We start from the raw sequence: 17,980 nt of genomic DNA, 5'->3' as shown, positions 1-17,980 counted from the left end.
ACAATTTTCACACAATGCCTTCACGGTGCTTGATTTTACACATTTTTCATTCTGCCCGCCCCTCTGGCCCCTTGTAGCAAGTTTGGGGACAATCCCCCACCCTTCCCATTTTTGACTTTTTCGACACTACCGGCCCTGTCATTTTTTTCAATTTTTGCCCGCTTTGGAAAATCCTTCACAATTTTCACACAATGCCTTCACGGTGCTTGATTTTACACATTTTTCATTCTGCCCGCCCCTCTGGCCCCTCGTAGCAAGTTTGGGGACAATCCCCCACCCTTCCCATTTTTGACTTTTTCGACACTACCGGCCCTGTCATTTTTTTCAATTTTTGCCCGCTTTGGAAAATCCTTCTCTATTTTCACACAATGCCTTCACGATGCTTGATTTTACACATTTTTCATTCAGCCCGCCCTTCTGGCCCCTTGTAGCAAGTTTTGGGACAATCCCCCACCCTTCCCCATTTTTGACTTTTTCGACACTACCGACCCTGTCATTTTTTTCAATTTTTGCCCGCTTTGGAAAATCCTTCACAATTTTCACACAATGCCTTCACGGTGCTTGATTTTACACATTTTTCATTCAGCCCGCCCCTCTGGCTCCTTTTAGCAAGTTTTGGGACAATCCCCCACCCTTCCCCATTTTTGACTTTTTCGACACTACCGGCCCTGTCATTTTTTTCAATTTTTGCCCGCTTTGGAAAATCCTTCACAATTTTCACACAATGCCTTCACGATGCTTGATTTTACACATTTTTCATTCAGCCCGCCCCTCTGGCCCCTTGTAGCAAGTTTTGGGACAATCCCCCACCCTTCCCATTTTTGACTTTTTCGACACTACCGACCCTGTCATTTTTTTCAATTTTTGCCCGCTTTGGAAAATCCTTCACAATTTTCACACAATGCCTTCACGGTGCTTGATTTTACACATTTTTCATTCAGCCCGCCCCTCTGGCCCCTTGTAGCAAGTTTAGGGACAATCCCTCACCCTTCCCATTTTTGACTTTTTCGACACTACCGGCGCTGTCATTTTTTTTCAATTTTTGCCCACTTTGGAAAATCCTTCACAATTTTCACACAATGCCTTCACGGTGCTTGATTTTACACATTTTTCATTCAGGCCGCCCCTCTGGCCCCTTGTAGCAAGTTTAGGGACAATCCCTCACCCTTCCCATTTTTGACTTTTTCGACACTACCGGCCCTGTCATTTTTTTCAATTTTTGCCCGCTTTGGAAAATCCTTCACAATTTTCACACAATGCCTTCACGGTGCTTGATTTTACACATTTTTCATTCAGGCCGCCCCTCTGGCCCCTTGTAGCAAGTTTAGGGACAATCCCTCACCCTTCCCATTTTTTACTTTTTCGACACTACCGGCCCTGTCATTTTTTTCAATTTTTGCCCGCTTTGGAAAATCCTTCACAATTTTCACACAATGCCTTCACGGTGCTTGATTTTACACATTTTTCATTCAGGCCGCCCCTCTGGCCCCTTGTAGCAAGTTTGGGGACAATCCCCCACCCTTCCCTATTTTTGACTTTTTCGACACTACCGGCCCTGTCATTTTTTTCAATTTTTGCCCGCTTTGGAAAATCCTTCACAATTTTCACACAATGCCTTCACGGTGCTTGATTTTACACATTTTTCATTCAGCCCGCCCCTCTGGCCCCTTGTAGCAACTTTGGGGACAATCCCCCACCCTTCCCTATTTTTGACTTTTACGACAGTACCGGCCCTGTCATTTTTTTCAATTTTTGCCCGCTTTGGAAAATCCTTCACAATTTTCACACAATGCCTTGCTGGCCCCTTGTAGCAAGTTTTGGGACAATCCCCCACCCTTCCCTATTTTTGACTTTTTCGACACTATAAAGATATATATACTATCTTAACTATCTATTTTAGGCTATATATAGATATATATTGTGTATATATATACTATCTTATCTATCTATTTTATATATGTATATAATAAAATAATAATACAATATAAATATATCAATAAAAATATAAATAGATAAGATAGTGGATAGATAGATATAATTATTATTACTATTACTTCGTATTATTTTATTTCCATGTCTGATTTCCAGATATTTCCATGATATGTATACCTACTCTTAACCTCTGACAACTATTTATTACCAAAATATTTATATTAATTCATATTTATATTTTTATACGATTGATTTATTTTATTTTTATTTATATGTTTATACAACTGATTTACTTCGCGTATCGCGTTTTGAGTCTGGGGGCGTTTTTTCCAAGCGAAGTTGCCGTACATAACCGTCCAAGATGGCGGACGATCGCGGACGCTACTGCGCATGTCAGACTCAAATCGGGTAGCGACTCACATCGGGTAGCGACAGCCACAACAACATCCTGACTAACTACACAGTGAGCTGAATGTCAGCAGGTAACGTAACAGTTTATGAGAAGCAGCGCTGATGTTACTTACCTGTCTGGCAGATCAGCGTCTGCCTTCACTCTCCGCAACTCCGCTGGGTCTCTGTCGGTCCCTCTGCCGGGTATCCGTCAGTCCTTCCGTCGGGTCTACGTCGGTCCCTCCGACCACACAGAGTCCTTGTCTGGTCAAAGTCCCACTTTTATATTAAATGTTCTTCTAACTTTTCCTCTCTGGGTGTTTCTTGGTCACCTCTCCTTCTCCACTATGTACCAGACGTTTCCCGCCTCGACTGTGTACACTATGTAACCCCACCCCCCATCTGACCGTGAACGTGCATGAATGCTCCCTGTCTCTGATTGGCTTGAGCATTGTTGCGTTGGCAGGCTGTGTATTGAAACCGATTGAAACGATTGACTTAGAAGGGACAGCTAGCGGATAGTGAAGAGAGATTCGGTGATTTTGACAAAAAAATGATTGTATATTATTACTTCTTGTGTTATTTTCAGACAAGCAGTTAAAACACAGACTCAACGAGGTCCAAAAGCTTTAAAAAGTGATCCCTGTCTTGGGTAAAAGTGCAAATTATTCCACTAGTATTTAAGACAAAAGCACAAGCACAGAGAGGAATCAGTTTGTTTATTAAACACTTAATCAACTTTTTTATACATTAGAACATCAGAATGAGCTTTAGCTGCTTTGTCAAAAACAGACTGTGGTACAGTGAGCTTATATTGCGGAGGACACACACACACGCCCACACACACACACACACACACACACACACACACACACACACACACACACAGAGCTGTACCTGCACGACATATCTGGGCCGTCACTCCAGCCTTGTGAGGTGAAAATGAAGCAAAGAATCCCTTTAATTAAACAAGTGAACCCATCGTTAAAGATGAAGTATAAAAATGACAACGCACAGCACAAATGTATAAGATGTAAGTGAGATACATTCGGTCAGACTTTTGCTTCTGAAACCACTATTGTTCTATTCAACAGGTGGTGTCAATAAAACACTGATTGTCACTGAAACTGAAGCATGATCACCTGGTGCAATATGACTTTTAATATGCAAATTCAGATATGACAGAGCTGAGAGCAGAGCGAGAGATTAGATGACCACCAACTGTGATTAGCAGCAAAATAAGACGTTAAGGCAAATGCTTTCTGGTTTATCTCTGAACAGTCAGTGAACCCGTTTTCAACCACAAAATAACTTGAAGAGTTTAATACATTTATAAACAGAGTGAAGATTTGTCATTTATAAACAGCCTCACTTCTGCATATTTCTGTTCCCCTAAAAGTAATCACCTGTCTTCAGGCAGTCAGACACTTTCCACAAACCCCAGATTATTGTCAAGACAACTAAAAAGAACAAATACAGGGTTCAGAAGTGCAGGTAGGCGAGTATTCAATGTTAGAAAAAAAAGCAAACCCATGCTGATCCCAGATATGAATGAATGCCTAATGACATGTCAACTCTAGACTAATGAAAATGAATTGAAAATACTGTTCGAGTCACTGTGATTTCTAAGAAGTTACTTATTAACTTACTTATTGATGAATGGCTTTGTGGAAAAATTAAACTGCAAAAATTCAAAAGAGTGTATTAAATCTGTCTCTGGGGTCCCTTAATATATCTTCTTTACACAGCAAACCAGTCAACAAAAATCAACTTAACAGGAAAAGAATGAAAAACAGTATACTGTATGGCATCGTCCATGACACAACATGAGCTGTGAGATCAGCAGCTACATCAAAATGTTCAGCAAAATGTAAGTAAAGCAGAGAATATTACCACTGTCCGAGGAAAAGTCACAGATCATCTTTGATCTAAAGTATGACACATGTTATAAACTTCATACTTATGCAGTTAAGGAGGTTTTTGTCCTCCTGGAGATGAGGAAGCAAAGATAGAATCTACTTTAGTTCAGAAATGATTAGTCAGATAACTCTGTCAACAGACAGAAGAAAAGCTTTGAATGAGAAGCTAATGCTACATACTGTGAGCAGAGTTATAAGAGTCATGCATTTCACTGCTCACAACATCAAAGCACACTGAGATAGATGGTCACTATAGTAGATAACTCACTTCAGACATTTGGAGGCAGTTTACAGATTCATTTTACTGTCTGACAAAAAAAGAAGGACTTCCCGAATATATGTTCAATCACCATGAATAGAAAATGTCAAATTTACTGAACATGATACGTTTGAACTCCATGACTAAACCAAGTATACTTCCATTAAACCAGGTAGTGTTTACTGAGGAATCTACCATGGATTACAGAAACATAAGCAATATGAAACGTATCCATGCTTTTTATTGTCTTTAGTTATTATTCTATAGTTTTAAATATAATCCTTCCAAACTACATTATATCTAAGCAGGATAACATGACGGCACAGTCTACACATGTACTGCACTGTACACCAAATTCTGATGTTAGCTGGAAGATAATAAATGTACAAATCTATTTATCTAAAGCTGAAGCCTGCTTAAATTGTTAAAGTTTAATTTTAGGATACATGGATTTAAAGCTTTCTTACTTACTGTTCTTCTAATGGTATCTAATTACTTAGATTCAGTTTTATTTGCTCAGATTTTCAGATACTCTTATTTGAGATTTCTACCACCACCCTCAAAGAAAAGTGAATTTCGTCTGTGTTGCTGACGGCACTGGAAAGATGAAATTTGAATTCAGCAGCAACATCAATAACATCTCTGTTGCTCTGAAATATCCACACAACACACCGTTGACAGTATTTATCAGGGCAGTTTCTTCAGCAGAAAGTTGTTCCAATGACAAATATTTACAGCATTTTTATCCAGATTATGATGTAACAGGGACCATATGTTTGCAGAGATATTTAATTTTGTTTTAATCCTGCGAGGACTAGAAATTCAATTCACTTTCATTGTATTGGAAAGAAGGAAGAAATCTCAAAAACTTGGCAAATTACTGAAACAAAAGCTGCACAGGAGAGAGAAAACACATCTTTTCTATTTGGGTGAACTTTCACTGATCATACTGGACATGTAATTACTATACATGTGATTATTATAACACTTTATATAACACAGATAATGAGGGATGTAGGGGGCAAGCGGGGGGGAGGTTATTCCCTCTTATTAGTTTCAAATCAGGGATGTCAGATTGTATACACACAAGGTATATAATGTACATATACAGTAAAAAAAAAAAGTCACTCTCATATCAAACTAGTTCAGGAAGCAGCAGCTCAGCGTCTTACTGGTTTTAACAAGCGACATCACATCAAAACAGTCTTGGCTTCTCAAGTTTGATTTCAAATTGATTTTTATGATTTTACTGATCACTTTTATAGCAGGTCTGGGTGTGGCCGCAAGATACATAACAGAAATGTTGACCTCATACAAGCCAGTTTGAATGTACAGTAAAGGTGGCCGTGCTTTTGCCATCAGGGCCCCTTGGCTTTGGAATGACCTGCATCAGGACATAAGAATCAACTCACTTTAAATGACTTTTTAAAACCAATTTCTATAGACTTGCTTTTATCTGATGTCATCTTTTTATTGCTCTTATTCTTTTTATATTTGCATTTCTTCATATTTGTATTTGTAATGTTAATTTTATTGTCTTTTATCTCTTTTACTGTCTTTTTGTCTTTTCATCGTCACTGTGTTCTCTCTGCTTTTGTTTTGTTTTTTTCTTTCGTCCTCTTTTAACTTTATTTTCATTTTGTCTTTCTTTTGTTTGGGCTTATGTTTATTTTGCCTTCTGAGTATCCTGCTTTTGCTTTGTCTGTCAAAACAATTAGTAAACTTGCTCTTCTTCTTCTTCTTTTTTTTAAGTGCTATATAAAGTTATTATATATAAATTCCAATTGAAAAACTTTCATCACTTAAGTGCTTTTGTGAATTAAAACTATTGTTAATGGCTCAAGTGCTCATATAGTCATTCTATTCTTTAATCTTCCAACATTAAATATATAATCTACTGTTTACTATTTAAATCTGTAAATTGTCCAGTTGTGACTGTCCTCCCATGAACTGATTTGGTATTTCTACTGGTATGAAAAACATCTCGTGTTTTCTTTCTTTCTTTTTAAACAATAACTTCAACACTTATTGTCGAGGTTCACTGAAGGTATTTAAGAGCTGAGAAATATAACAGAAGATTTACTGTTTTAACTCTTTTGTCATCATGCTCTATCTTAAAAGTTTTTAGAATTAAGGGTCATTCATCCTATCTATCATCTATAAAGTCTCTAATATGATCTCAGTGCTGAAGCAGTATTAGCTTGAATAGTAGTGACGTTACAAAATGGTATGACTGCTGCCTTCCTAAAGCCGGCCTCCTCAGTTTCTTTGTGTTATGTCTGGTAACTATATACATTGTGCCTATTAATATCATACAGTTTGTACACTAACAAATATTTACTAAATGGACATACACCTGGAGACTCAGTTACCTGTGATATTGTGGGTAAGTTCTTCACAGGACAAGAATACAAATTTATCTTATTTTTCTTAGGTAGTTCCCAGGCTAGGAAAAAAAAATAAAAAAAAAAGAAACCAAAGAGTTTCATATCACATCTGTGTTTTCTTCCCAGCAGAGGGCGGTGCAGAGACACCACAGGCTCCAGTCAAGAGTTGGAAACTAACTGGGGAAGAGGTCACTGAATGTGGCGACATGAAATATTCTTCCTCATTATTATAGTTGCAACTTTTACTTGTTCATCTCCAGATTTTAGTTACATCCTTTAAAAACACTCTCATCGAGTTCAGCAACAGATTCATTGCACAGTTTTGGTTTGAAAGTCAAACATACAGGAGATGTGGATTTTATTTCCTCCACACATAAAGTCAGAGACTGAATCTTTGTGGAAACGCTGGAGCTATTGAATTGTGATCTGTGGGAGTGGAGGATCTTGCACCTCGAAGAAGAAGAAGAAGAAAGAAAAAAAAGGAGAAAAACCTGTGTGTTGTGTCCAAGGGTTGAATCACATACTTGTCTTCCCACACACACACACACAGTTTCTCAGTCATCCACCTTCTCCAAACAACATTGGAACAGAAAGCGTTTGAGTCATCCAATTTCTCCATCTGTGTGGTTTTGAGGTCAAGCACAAAACCTTCTAGTCCCCAGGTTGATGCTAAACCACTCTTCTATGAGGCTCTGCGTAAATATCACGCCTCCTCCATCACCTCCATGACGATTGTCCTGGGTCCAGTTAGGATCAGGTTGCTGACGGTCCGGTAGTCATGGGAGAGGACGTTCAGTCCGTTCACTGACACCACAAAGTGACACACCTGAAGAGAGATACACAGAGAGGGAAGAGATGTTTAATACTTTGGCTGTAATGTTCTTATAACTTTTATGCGAATTACGCAAGTTAAAATGGAGCCAGAGACAGGAGGGAATGGAAGTGATGGACTGATACCAGAGAGACGTGAAAGAAAGAGACACAGAAGCCATGTAAGTGAGGGTTTTGATCATGGTGGATAATTCAATCAACAGTGGGTATGAGATTATGTTGCAGGAGTGGTTTGAAAAGTCTCTCTGGCTCATGGTGACTCATGGTTACAACTCGAATTCTTGAAACTTATGTAAATCTAACATGAGTACAAGTGTTGTTGAATGCTGCATTACTAACCAGGAAACACAGGCAACTTACTACACTGGAAACCCGAACTTCAGGGTCACTTATTCAGTGCTACATTTTTTGTTTGGACCTACAAATACATCACTAAACACACCAACTAACAATCTGAAAGCCTTAGGAATGATTTGACATTTTTGGAAATATGGATTGTTTGTGTTCTTGCTGAGAGTTAGATGAAAAGATTGATACTACCTTCATGTCAAGAGTGATACTGATCTTCTTATTTAACTCTCACAATAAAGTAAACAAGTTTTATTAGGTCCGTTTTGTGCTTACATATTCCTTATTCCTAAATGTAGGTTTTTGCCACACAGTAAAATTGCCATCAGATATTCTAGCAAAGAAAAAACTGCTCATTAGATGAGGGGCACATGCGCTAATTTTTGCCCTGGAGGCCCTCCAGCAAGTTAATCCAGCCAGGCTGTTATCCTGCACAAAGGAGCCACATTTTAAGTCTACAGTACAGATATTGACTACCTGAAACTTCAAAGATTGATTTTCAGTTGAATATTCCCTTAAGAAACATTTCACATCCCACACAGTCTCACAGATGAACACATTTAACTCAACAGATAAAGCTTCAGTATGCCAAGATGAGATATTACAACACACAGCTTCCACAGAAACACATAAACACTGATAGCGCAGCCTGATATAAAGTGATCACTAAAATGACAGCCACGTTCCAATCACTCCTCTGTCACGCTTGGACCCCGCCCTCCTTATCGCCATTTAACCACTGCTGCAACTTGGCAGCTCTGACAAAAATAAGACTTGTTGTCAAAGCTGAGTTTTGGCTGCTGCTCTTGCAACACAATGCTGCTGTTGCTTCTGCTTCTGCTGCGGTTTGGGTTTTTTTTTTTCTTCAGGGTATTACCAGGCGCACATGCAAGCACAATCCCAGAACGTGTGTTCCTGAAAGTTTTCTAAAGCTCCATGAGAGGCAGAAAAAAGCCTGATGCATGTCAAAAAGAACAAAGAAGCAGCTTCTCATGTAATTATTTAGACATTTGTATAGCCTATGAGTCAACAATGTGAGAGTAAACTGCTGATGTTTTACAGAAGTATTTCCTGAACTCAGAAAACCTCACATAGTATCATTTTACATGGTATAAAACTGAGAATAGTGAGTACTGTACATGGAGCTGGAGGTTACTATTTTTACAGCAAATTTCTCCTAAATGTTTTCCTAAACATTTCAGGAAACGAGAGATCAAAGCAATCAGACGGGGTGAGGGGGAGAAAAGAGATTAAGAGGAGGATATAGGGAAGAGAAAAAACCCAGACTGTTAATCCTGTGTTACAGAGGAATGCTGGACTCTCACTGTAATCACATCTAAACCTCTTCAGTCCACATTCAACCACTTGCAAAGTCACAGCACTCTCCTTCACACAGACACATACACCTGGACAGACTCTCTACTTCTATTCATTTCTCTTTTTCTCTTTCATCGTTCTACCTATCCTTTCAGTCTCTTAACTCCCTCCCAACACCTCCCCCCTCTTTCTCCCCCACTGACGCCTCTCTCCTTTCAGGCTGTGGTGGGGTTGTTAGTCTTGGCTGGGGCCCAACTGGGCTGAATGGCTCCTTGCAGTGAGAGGGTTAAAAATCACTCTCGCAAAGAGAAGAAAGAAAGGAGAAAGAAAGGCATAATCAGAGATTGGGAGAAGTTGTCAAGAGGGAGAATAAACACGTTAAGCGGGCGTGCTGCGATATTCAACTTGCATGTGGCGATAACAGCTGTTTGCAATGTAGAGGTTACGCTTTCTTTAAAAAAAATACTCAGGTGATGGAGAAACTGAAGCCATGGTTGAATGAATGTCCCTTGAGGAATCAGAAAGTCAAAAACAGTAAATGATTAAATGGAAAACACACATTGTGAAGTCTCTGTGGCTGATTCAAACCTTTTTTTTTTGCATGTCTATGAGTGAATGTTTGTGTTTTCCATCATAACTCATTAAAAGGATCCCAATCTTTAACATTTGGAAATGTTGGTAGTGATCTAAGCTAAAATCTGAACATATTATATCTAAAATGTTCATTTTTAAAAAGGTTCAAATGAGACTGACGGTCTGAGCAACACATACTATAATGGCACAATCTGTTCAGCACACACACACACAAGTAATGATCTGCAAACATGTGGTATGGCACCGGACGCACAAATGGACACAGAGTGAGAGAAACATACACCCTGCTCTACCTGCTGTCTTATAATAGTGCATTAGAAGTGGAGAGAAGAGTGATGTTTCAGGCAGTTATATAAGCGCTCAGATCCATTATGGTCAGGACTGTGCTGATGTGTGCTGATGTGAGTGGTTGAGACAGACAGAGATGCAGTGTTTGAACGCCTATATGATGAGAAATGCTGAAAAGCCTTGCAATGCTTTTTTCTTGGGTGTGATGTTTCTCCTTTCACCTCTTGCCTGGATTGCAGTGCCAACACGGCATTCCCTCTCCTAGATTGTGTTACTGCTTGATTACCCATCAATAAATCTACTCAGGTGGGGTGGAAAAGGACGAAGCATCTAGCAGCGGCAGCAGCAGCAGGGAGAACAACAAACTCCTCATAAATAATAATCTACTATAATTATCAGGGGCTTCAATGATAATACTGTGTGACAATCATGTATCCAGAAACTACAGATATTCTGCTTTCAACCTGTTTTTTGTTTTGTTAACCCTGTTCTCTATAAATCTAAATAAGATTGAAAAAATAAATCACACTTGAGCGGAAATGAGAGGATTTGAAGTACAATGGTTACATGATGTTTGCATGTAGATCACACAATCAGTCCACATGCCAGTCAACACAGCTAATCAAGCATAAACACACTCTTTATGAGCGTCGACAGCTTTTATGACCAAACTGTGAACCATTGCACGTGTTTCCATGATGATAAAATATGACAGCTGACAGTAAAGCAGAAGTGACATTATTTCCACTGACCGTTTCCTCTTTTAGTTCTAATACTTAAGTTGCTCTACCTTTGCCTCTGCCTCCTTCCTCATCCTCATCCTCAACACGCTTCACTCGTCAGCTTGTGCATCTTCTCTCTGACCTCACTCCTTTAACATCCTTTGCTTTCCTTTACCAAGCTGAATTTTGCTGCCATCAGGGGAAAAACAACAGTACAGTACTAAAATAAACCCTGCAGAAGCAGATTTCTTGTTTTTTCCCCTCAACGTTTGGTTTCTTCAAAAAAATGCAACATAATTTCAGGCAAAACATTTTGAATGTTCAATGTATGATTTTAAATCATTACTAAAGAGCTGACTTGAGCACATTATTTTCAACTAATAGTTCATTATATGCCTAACAGCTTCATGTGTTTTCTTCCAGTTTTCTCCTCTGAGTAATGCGTTTTTCTGCTCCTCCAGCTCGTGCCACTTGTTTCATTCAGTCCTTGTTCTCTCTGTGTTGTGGTTAAAATCGCTATGCTCTGCATTCCCAGGATTCCTTGCTGCCCCTCTGCTTACATACCTTCATGCCAGCTGTGGCAGTGCAGCCAGCAATACCCTGCTCTCCTCACACAACACTTCTCCTGCTTTCAACAACATCTCTCTGCTGCTGTCTCGATCATCCTCCTCATACAAACTGAAGCAGCAGGAGTCCTCCACACACTGTCCCTTTTCTTCTTCTTTTTATTACTCTCTCTTGTTCATCACTTCTCACACACACATTATCTAGTTAATGAAAAAATTCCACCCTCAACAACTTCACACAAGTGAAACAGCTACTGGCACACACTTTGAATTTCCAGATGTATTTGATTTTGTGGTGCAAGATTCTTATTGCTGCAAATAATTGAACTGATATACAGGAGGCTAACAGAAGTATCAGTATTACACATTTTTAATGTCATGTTTTTGTAATTTTTTAATTTATTTTTAACAACTTTTCTCCCCCTATCTGATATACCGCTACCCTCTGTTTCTACCCTCTTACCCGCTTCCATCAAAACTTTCAACATAAATTTGGTCTAGATATGCCACTAGTTAAAACATCCACCCTCCTGTCCATGATCAGTATGTTATAACTCACTGGGCTTCACATCTATCCTGTTCTTACCTTCATGCCAGCAGCAGCTGCAGGTCCACCAGGGTCCACAGCCTGGATGTGACAGGGTTTGCTGCCTCGCACCACAAAGCCCCAGCCCACAGCATCACCTACAATCTGATGAACAACATAAAATGTTGATATGGAACGACATCTCACTGCTTTAACACATAAGTACTAAAAAATGACATTTGTTATGGATTTGTGGCCGTAAGATGCTGCAAGATTGATTTGGGACCCTCTGGTTATCTGGTTATCTAACACAAAGTGCAGAAAATGAATGAGCATGTGTCTGTGAATTTGTGTGTGTGTGCATGTGCCTCAGCTGTGTGCATTTGCACATGACTTGAGTGGCCTACTTCATGTATCTACAAGTGTGTACAGGGCACAAAATTAGCAGCAGTCACCAGCCAAATGCTAGTAAAATATGCAAGTGGCTGGAGGATTTGCTTCACTCACCAGCGTGTGTGTGTAATGTGTGTGTAATGTGTTTGTGCGTGTGAATGTGTGTGTGTGTGTGTCCATGTCTTACAGTGAATGTCTTCTTTATAAAAGGGCCTCCTGGTGTTTGGAGCTCCTCTGGACTCACTTGTCTCTTCAGAACTGTTGGGACAGGAAATGTTAATCGCCACTGTGACAATCAGAAACACATCTGCACACACACACACACACACACACATACACACATATACATGGTTACCACACATACATCCGCACTAGGCAGGCAAGGACATGCAGAGACCCACACAAACACATAAACACAACATTGTTGGTTAAAAAGCAAGTCTGTGTGTAAAACGTGGTAATGTCGGTCACATGCTAACAGCGCCTGGAGGCTCCATGCTTCCTGAAACAGTATAGCTCCTCTTCCCCTCCTCCAACTTCCCCGAACCATTACTCACTTCAACATGACTCTCAACAGCCTTGTGTGTCTCAAAAATGATTTTGATTTCACTTTTGAAATAAAAATTAAAAAAATGGAAAAACTACAGAGATGGGAGGATACATATATACATACATGTTTTAAATAATGATTGAACCTGAGCCAAGATTGAGTACAACTGTCAAACTTACTGCAGACTGTGTGTAGACAGTTTGTTTTTAGTGTGAACATGATGAAAGGAAGAAAAAGGTGAGTTTACACAGGTTTCTATTATATGCCAATTAACAGCACGTTAATAAACTTTACTTCAAGCTCAATTTTATTCTGCCCTTTTTCTTACTTTGTTTTTGTTTTGTTCATTTTGTTTTTTAAAAATGAGGAACTTTGTAACACTGATTATATCTCTGAAGTTTAAAGGTTGAGCAATGATGATGGTTTACAGGAACATGTGTGATAAATTAACTAATGACGTTATACTGTAGCTTCTATAAAAAAGGCTGGTGGTTCGTATGAATTCTTCTTTACGTCAATATGTGACTATATATAGCTAAATGTGGGCAGCTGTTTTCACAATGACCAGAACCATGAGCATGCACTGCCTTATAAATCTGAGACAAAAAGTGACATATTTCTGCACAGTTTCCAATTTATTGTTTACTCAGTTTTTCTTTCTGTCAAATAAACCTTCAATTACTTCAAATGCATTTTGTCTCTACATACAAACTTACAGATCACTGTATAATCTGATGAGAAAGGGGAAGTCAAGTGAGAAAGAGCATGTATCCTCTTCATCTGCACATTTCTCTAATCTCTCTGTGGAAACCCTGATCTGATCAGATAAATATTTTTAGTGTCCCGTTATCTGTAATTTCTGCCTCATATCAGACACCAACATCTTGTTTATCTGTCTGGTTTACCAAAAACAAACTAGAAGTTATATGAGCCACACCCTTCATTGGGGCACTTTTGAACCCTCTACTGTGAATTTTTTTAATATTGACTCTTTACCTTCTTCTTGTAGCATGTGATATTCATAATTACTGAGCTTCATATAAACCACGGAGGAAATACCCCCGTTTGTGTGTGTGCCTTCCTTTTCCTGTTCATTGTGTATCGTGTGTGAGAGTGCTTATGTTGAGGGGGCTCTGCTGCTACAAAGGGACTCCTGTCAAGGACTGTGCTTGGATTAGACACATCAAAGTAGTTATGACACACAAAACAGAAAATACTCAAACATGCACACAGCTCAAAGGCGTCACTACTCCATTCAAAAATCTGCTTAGATTTTAAAGCAGTGCATCTCAAACTAGTGAAAAATAACTAAATGGTTATTACATGTTATTACATGTGAACACACATCTGTGGTTCACATGAGGTCATTAACAGGCTTACATTTAATGTTATGTTAAGTGTACTCGACACTTATCATTGAATGTTCTGTAAAGAAATAATACAAGTTGTAAGTCAATTGAGAATGAGAAACATGCACTGCTGGAGGTGAAACAAGCTAAACACCAACATCTGGAAGGCTTCACGAAGGAGCCAATAATCTGTCAGCTTGTGCACAAAATGTACACTGAAACATCTCCCTGATGAATTCCTAAAACTCATCGGTGAAATAAAAATCATTCTTCGTTTTAGTCAACTTAGTGTTGCCAAGTTAGTTTTTCACATTTGTTCTTGTTTTACTTTAGCACCTAGTTGGCTGTTTAACTAGTGATAGCTCACTCCTCCAACAAATGTCTTCAACCAGCTAGGACTGCAACAGTGAGTCTTTACTGAATCTGTAGATTATTTTCTTGATTAATCTATTAATTGTTTTGTCTATGAAAGGTCCGAAAGATGCCAGCTCTAATTTCATAGGGTGCAAAGAGATGTCTTGGAAAGTCTTGTTTTGTCAGATAAACAGTCCAAAAACCCAAAAGATAAAAGAAGCTTAAGTTTACTATCATACATGACGTGCAAAACTTCAACTTAAGCTTGTGTGTGTCTGTGTTTGTGTGTGTTATCTGACCAGATTTGGGGTTGCAGAGGACAGGTGGACTGCTGCTGAGGGTCGGACTGCTGCTGTAATAACCACTGCTGCCACAGCTGCTGCTCATGCTGCTCCGACGAACTCCGACTGCCACCTTTATCTCTTTAGTGGGACTCACTGAGACACACAGAAACCAACAGAGATGTTAGACTAAAAGACAGAAACACAACCACATAAAAAGGATGAAGCAATACACAAGGATTGAGACTAAAGCTAATAAAACAGTTCATTCACTTTTCTACCTGCAGGTTGACAAACTGATGATAATAAAAACCACATAGAGCCTTTTAGTGCCTCAAAATTTAGTGTAAGAACTCATTCTAATAAAATGTCTCCATTCATGTCTCATGTCAAATCAGTTAAAAAATCTTTTCTGAACAGGCTGCCTCTTTAACTTTTCATCACTTTTAAGCTCAGTCAAAGATCTTCCCCGAGGACATCTTTGTCTCTACAGTTGTTTTCAGATCACAAGTACTGTGTGTCACTTTTGTGAGTGGTGCATGTTTCTCAGAGGAGTCTCAGTGAACTGAGGAAGTTTTAGAGAGAAAAATCTACTTCTCCAGTTACAGTATATTCAGATACTGTTTCCAAAGTTTATTCGTGGTGGAGATCTGGATGATATATTCTGTGTTTTAGAGCTGTTCTTTCCATTCACTAATACCTTTAGGGAAATTGTGTGTGGACTTTGGAAATGTACAATGCAGTACCCAAGACAAATATTTCTAGAATGATGATCTGACATGACTAAACCAAAATAAGAATTGAAGTTGAACTGAATCTTTACTCCTCATTTTTCAGAGGTCAAATTATGGGAACACAACTCAGCACCATTAGCCCTGTTCTTCTTCCTTGCAACTCAAATATTGCTTTACTCGATTATGTGTCAGCTACCACCAAGGACACAAGTTACCATATATGTGTGTTCATGAGTGTGTGGGTATGTGTGTCAACAGAAGATAAGGCAAAAAAGGGTACATGTGCCACTGTAGTTTTGCCCATGAGACAGAATCCACTGACCAGGAGAAATATTTTCATTATTATTATATATAACAAAAACTAAGAAATAAACAAGTTTCACTCACAAGTTAAAATAAGACATGAACATTTAAACACATTTAACATTTTCTGCTGTATGTGGCTGTAATTAGTATAATACAGGTGTATTGTATTAAACTAGATCTGATCCCTCCACAGACTTATGTCGCCTACCTGATAGGAAGCTGGTGTTGCCTCCGTCTGAGTTCTGTTTCCGGAGACAGAAGGGGCTGTCGTGGCTCTCGGGGATGCTGCGGCTGCGCTCCTGAAGGAGCTCGATCAGTCGCCTCCGTCTCCTGAAGTTCATCCTGAACTGGTAGAGGAGAGGTCCGTCTACAAAGTGATGCTTGTTGGTGACTGGTGACAAAGAGAGAGGAGACGGAGAGAATTAATTTAAAAACTGTATTAAAGAGAAAGAGAGACAGAAAGAGAGAGCAAGAGAGCGAGAGAGAGCGAGAGAGAGAGAGAGAGAGAGAGACATGGAGAGATAGATAGAGATAGAGAGAGAGAGAGAAAGAGAGAGAAAGAGAGAGAGAGACAGAGAGAGGAAAGCATAACAGTATTTGAAATTTCATGATGTTCCAGCATGAATATTCACTGATCTAAATAAATAAATAAATTCCTGGTGTTAGTCCCAATTACCCTCAAGACCAAAAAACACCTGCTGTTTGTTATGACATATCGCTTTTAGGATAAAATATGCAAAAGTCAGACAGATGTGAAGCATGAAGAGATGGATTCATGTCCATCACTAAAACATGAACAGGGAAAAGGAAACCGATCTTTTGTTTTCTTAAATTCATTTTTACACTGGTTGTGATTCAGCATCTAATGCCTCACATTAAATGTAATTATTTTAACAACTACTGCACGTGCATGTGGACTCATTGTTCTAGAGGCAAGCTTGGACAAAAACCTCTGTGATTCACCTGAACTGCTTTAAGCCACCCCTAAAACACGCTACACAAACTGTCCCCCAATCGTGAGATCGTCTGTTCTGAACAAACATGAACTGATCTCAAAGAGCATCGACCTCAACAGCTCAGCTGATAAGACCAGTTGACCTCAACAGTTGCCAGAGCTTCATTTTATTTCATTTATTAAGCTTGTCAGTGTAAGACAATATTTCATTTTACTCAAGGCCTGCTCGTATTATAGTATCACATAGTACTTCTTGTTATCCTCATATTCGGAATCATGAAAAGAAGGAATTTGGAAAACTTAGTTAGGAGATAAAATGAGGTATTGTAGCTAACTCATCATCTTTCAAACCATTTCTCAAAAGTTACTTTTCTAGCCTTGTATGCATTCATCACCCCTTTCTAGTCACTGTTAAACACACTTTTTATGGTTCTTGCAGTTTAAAACCTGTTTTTTCACACTCTTATCTACTTTGTTTATTTATGACTTCGTTTATTAATCTATTTCAGTCTTTAACTTGCTAAAAAACTTAAACTCAACTCTGTGTGTCTGGTTATTAAGTAACGCTGTATTCCACCTCAGCTGACTTCAACATAATGTTATAATATATATATTTCTGCTCTCCACATTACATAACAGGCTGAATTAAGACTAAAATGTTGGTCTCTCCTATGTAGTTCAAACTGACTGGAGAACAACTTGTGGCAGGAGCGGTGTCAAAGTAGGATTTATAAAGGAGTACTCAGTATGATTACAGCCTGCTGTTGGCCCTGTGCCTTTGGCACAGTGATACAGCAACTCTTACTACTTCTGTGATTTTTATTCTTAATTTCCTAATGCACACTGTCTGTAACTCTGTTTTATTTACTTTGACTGCAACTTTCAGGTCTGTTTGAAATCTGTCTGCCCTAAACTCTGCTGGTCAGATGTACCGTGTGGATAAAGTGTTGAACAGTAAACACTGTTAACCAAACACAAT

At 38.9% G+C, this 17,980-nt stretch overlaps 1 protein-coding gene across 2 annotated transcripts in view; it reads right to left on the bottom strand.

Moving 5' to 3' along the window:
* Positions 1-3,029: 3,029 nt before the first annotated feature.
* Positions 3,030-17,980, bottom strand: part of deptor (DEP domain containing MTOR-interacting protein) — a 30,461-nt gene continuing 15,510 nt past the window's right edge. For both annotated transcript variants that reach the window (XM_053327572.1, XM_053327573.1), the window contains exons 6-10: positions 16,255-16,437; positions 15,025-15,162; positions 12,660-12,730; positions 12,140-12,244; positions 3,030-7,713 (exon numbers count right to left, since the gene is read on the bottom strand). In XM_053327572.1, coding sequence (XP_053183547.1) covers positions 7,591-7,713; positions 12,140-12,244; positions 12,660-12,730; positions 15,025-15,162; positions 16,255-16,437 — 620 coding nt within the window. In that variant the 3' untranslated portion in view covers positions 3,030-7,590. The remainder of the gene's footprint in view (positions 7,714-12,139; positions 12,245-12,659; positions 12,731-15,024; positions 15,163-16,254; positions 16,438-17,980) is intronic.

This window comes from Scomber japonicus, chromosome 10 (assembly GCF_027409825.1).
Source record: "Scomber japonicus isolate fScoJap1 chromosome 10, fScoJap1.pri, whole genome shotgun sequence".
Taxonomy (NCBI): Eukaryota; Metazoa; Chordata; class Actinopteri; order Scombriformes; family Scombridae; genus Scomber; species Scomber japonicus.
This window is presented reverse-complemented; position numbering and strand designations above follow the sequence as displayed.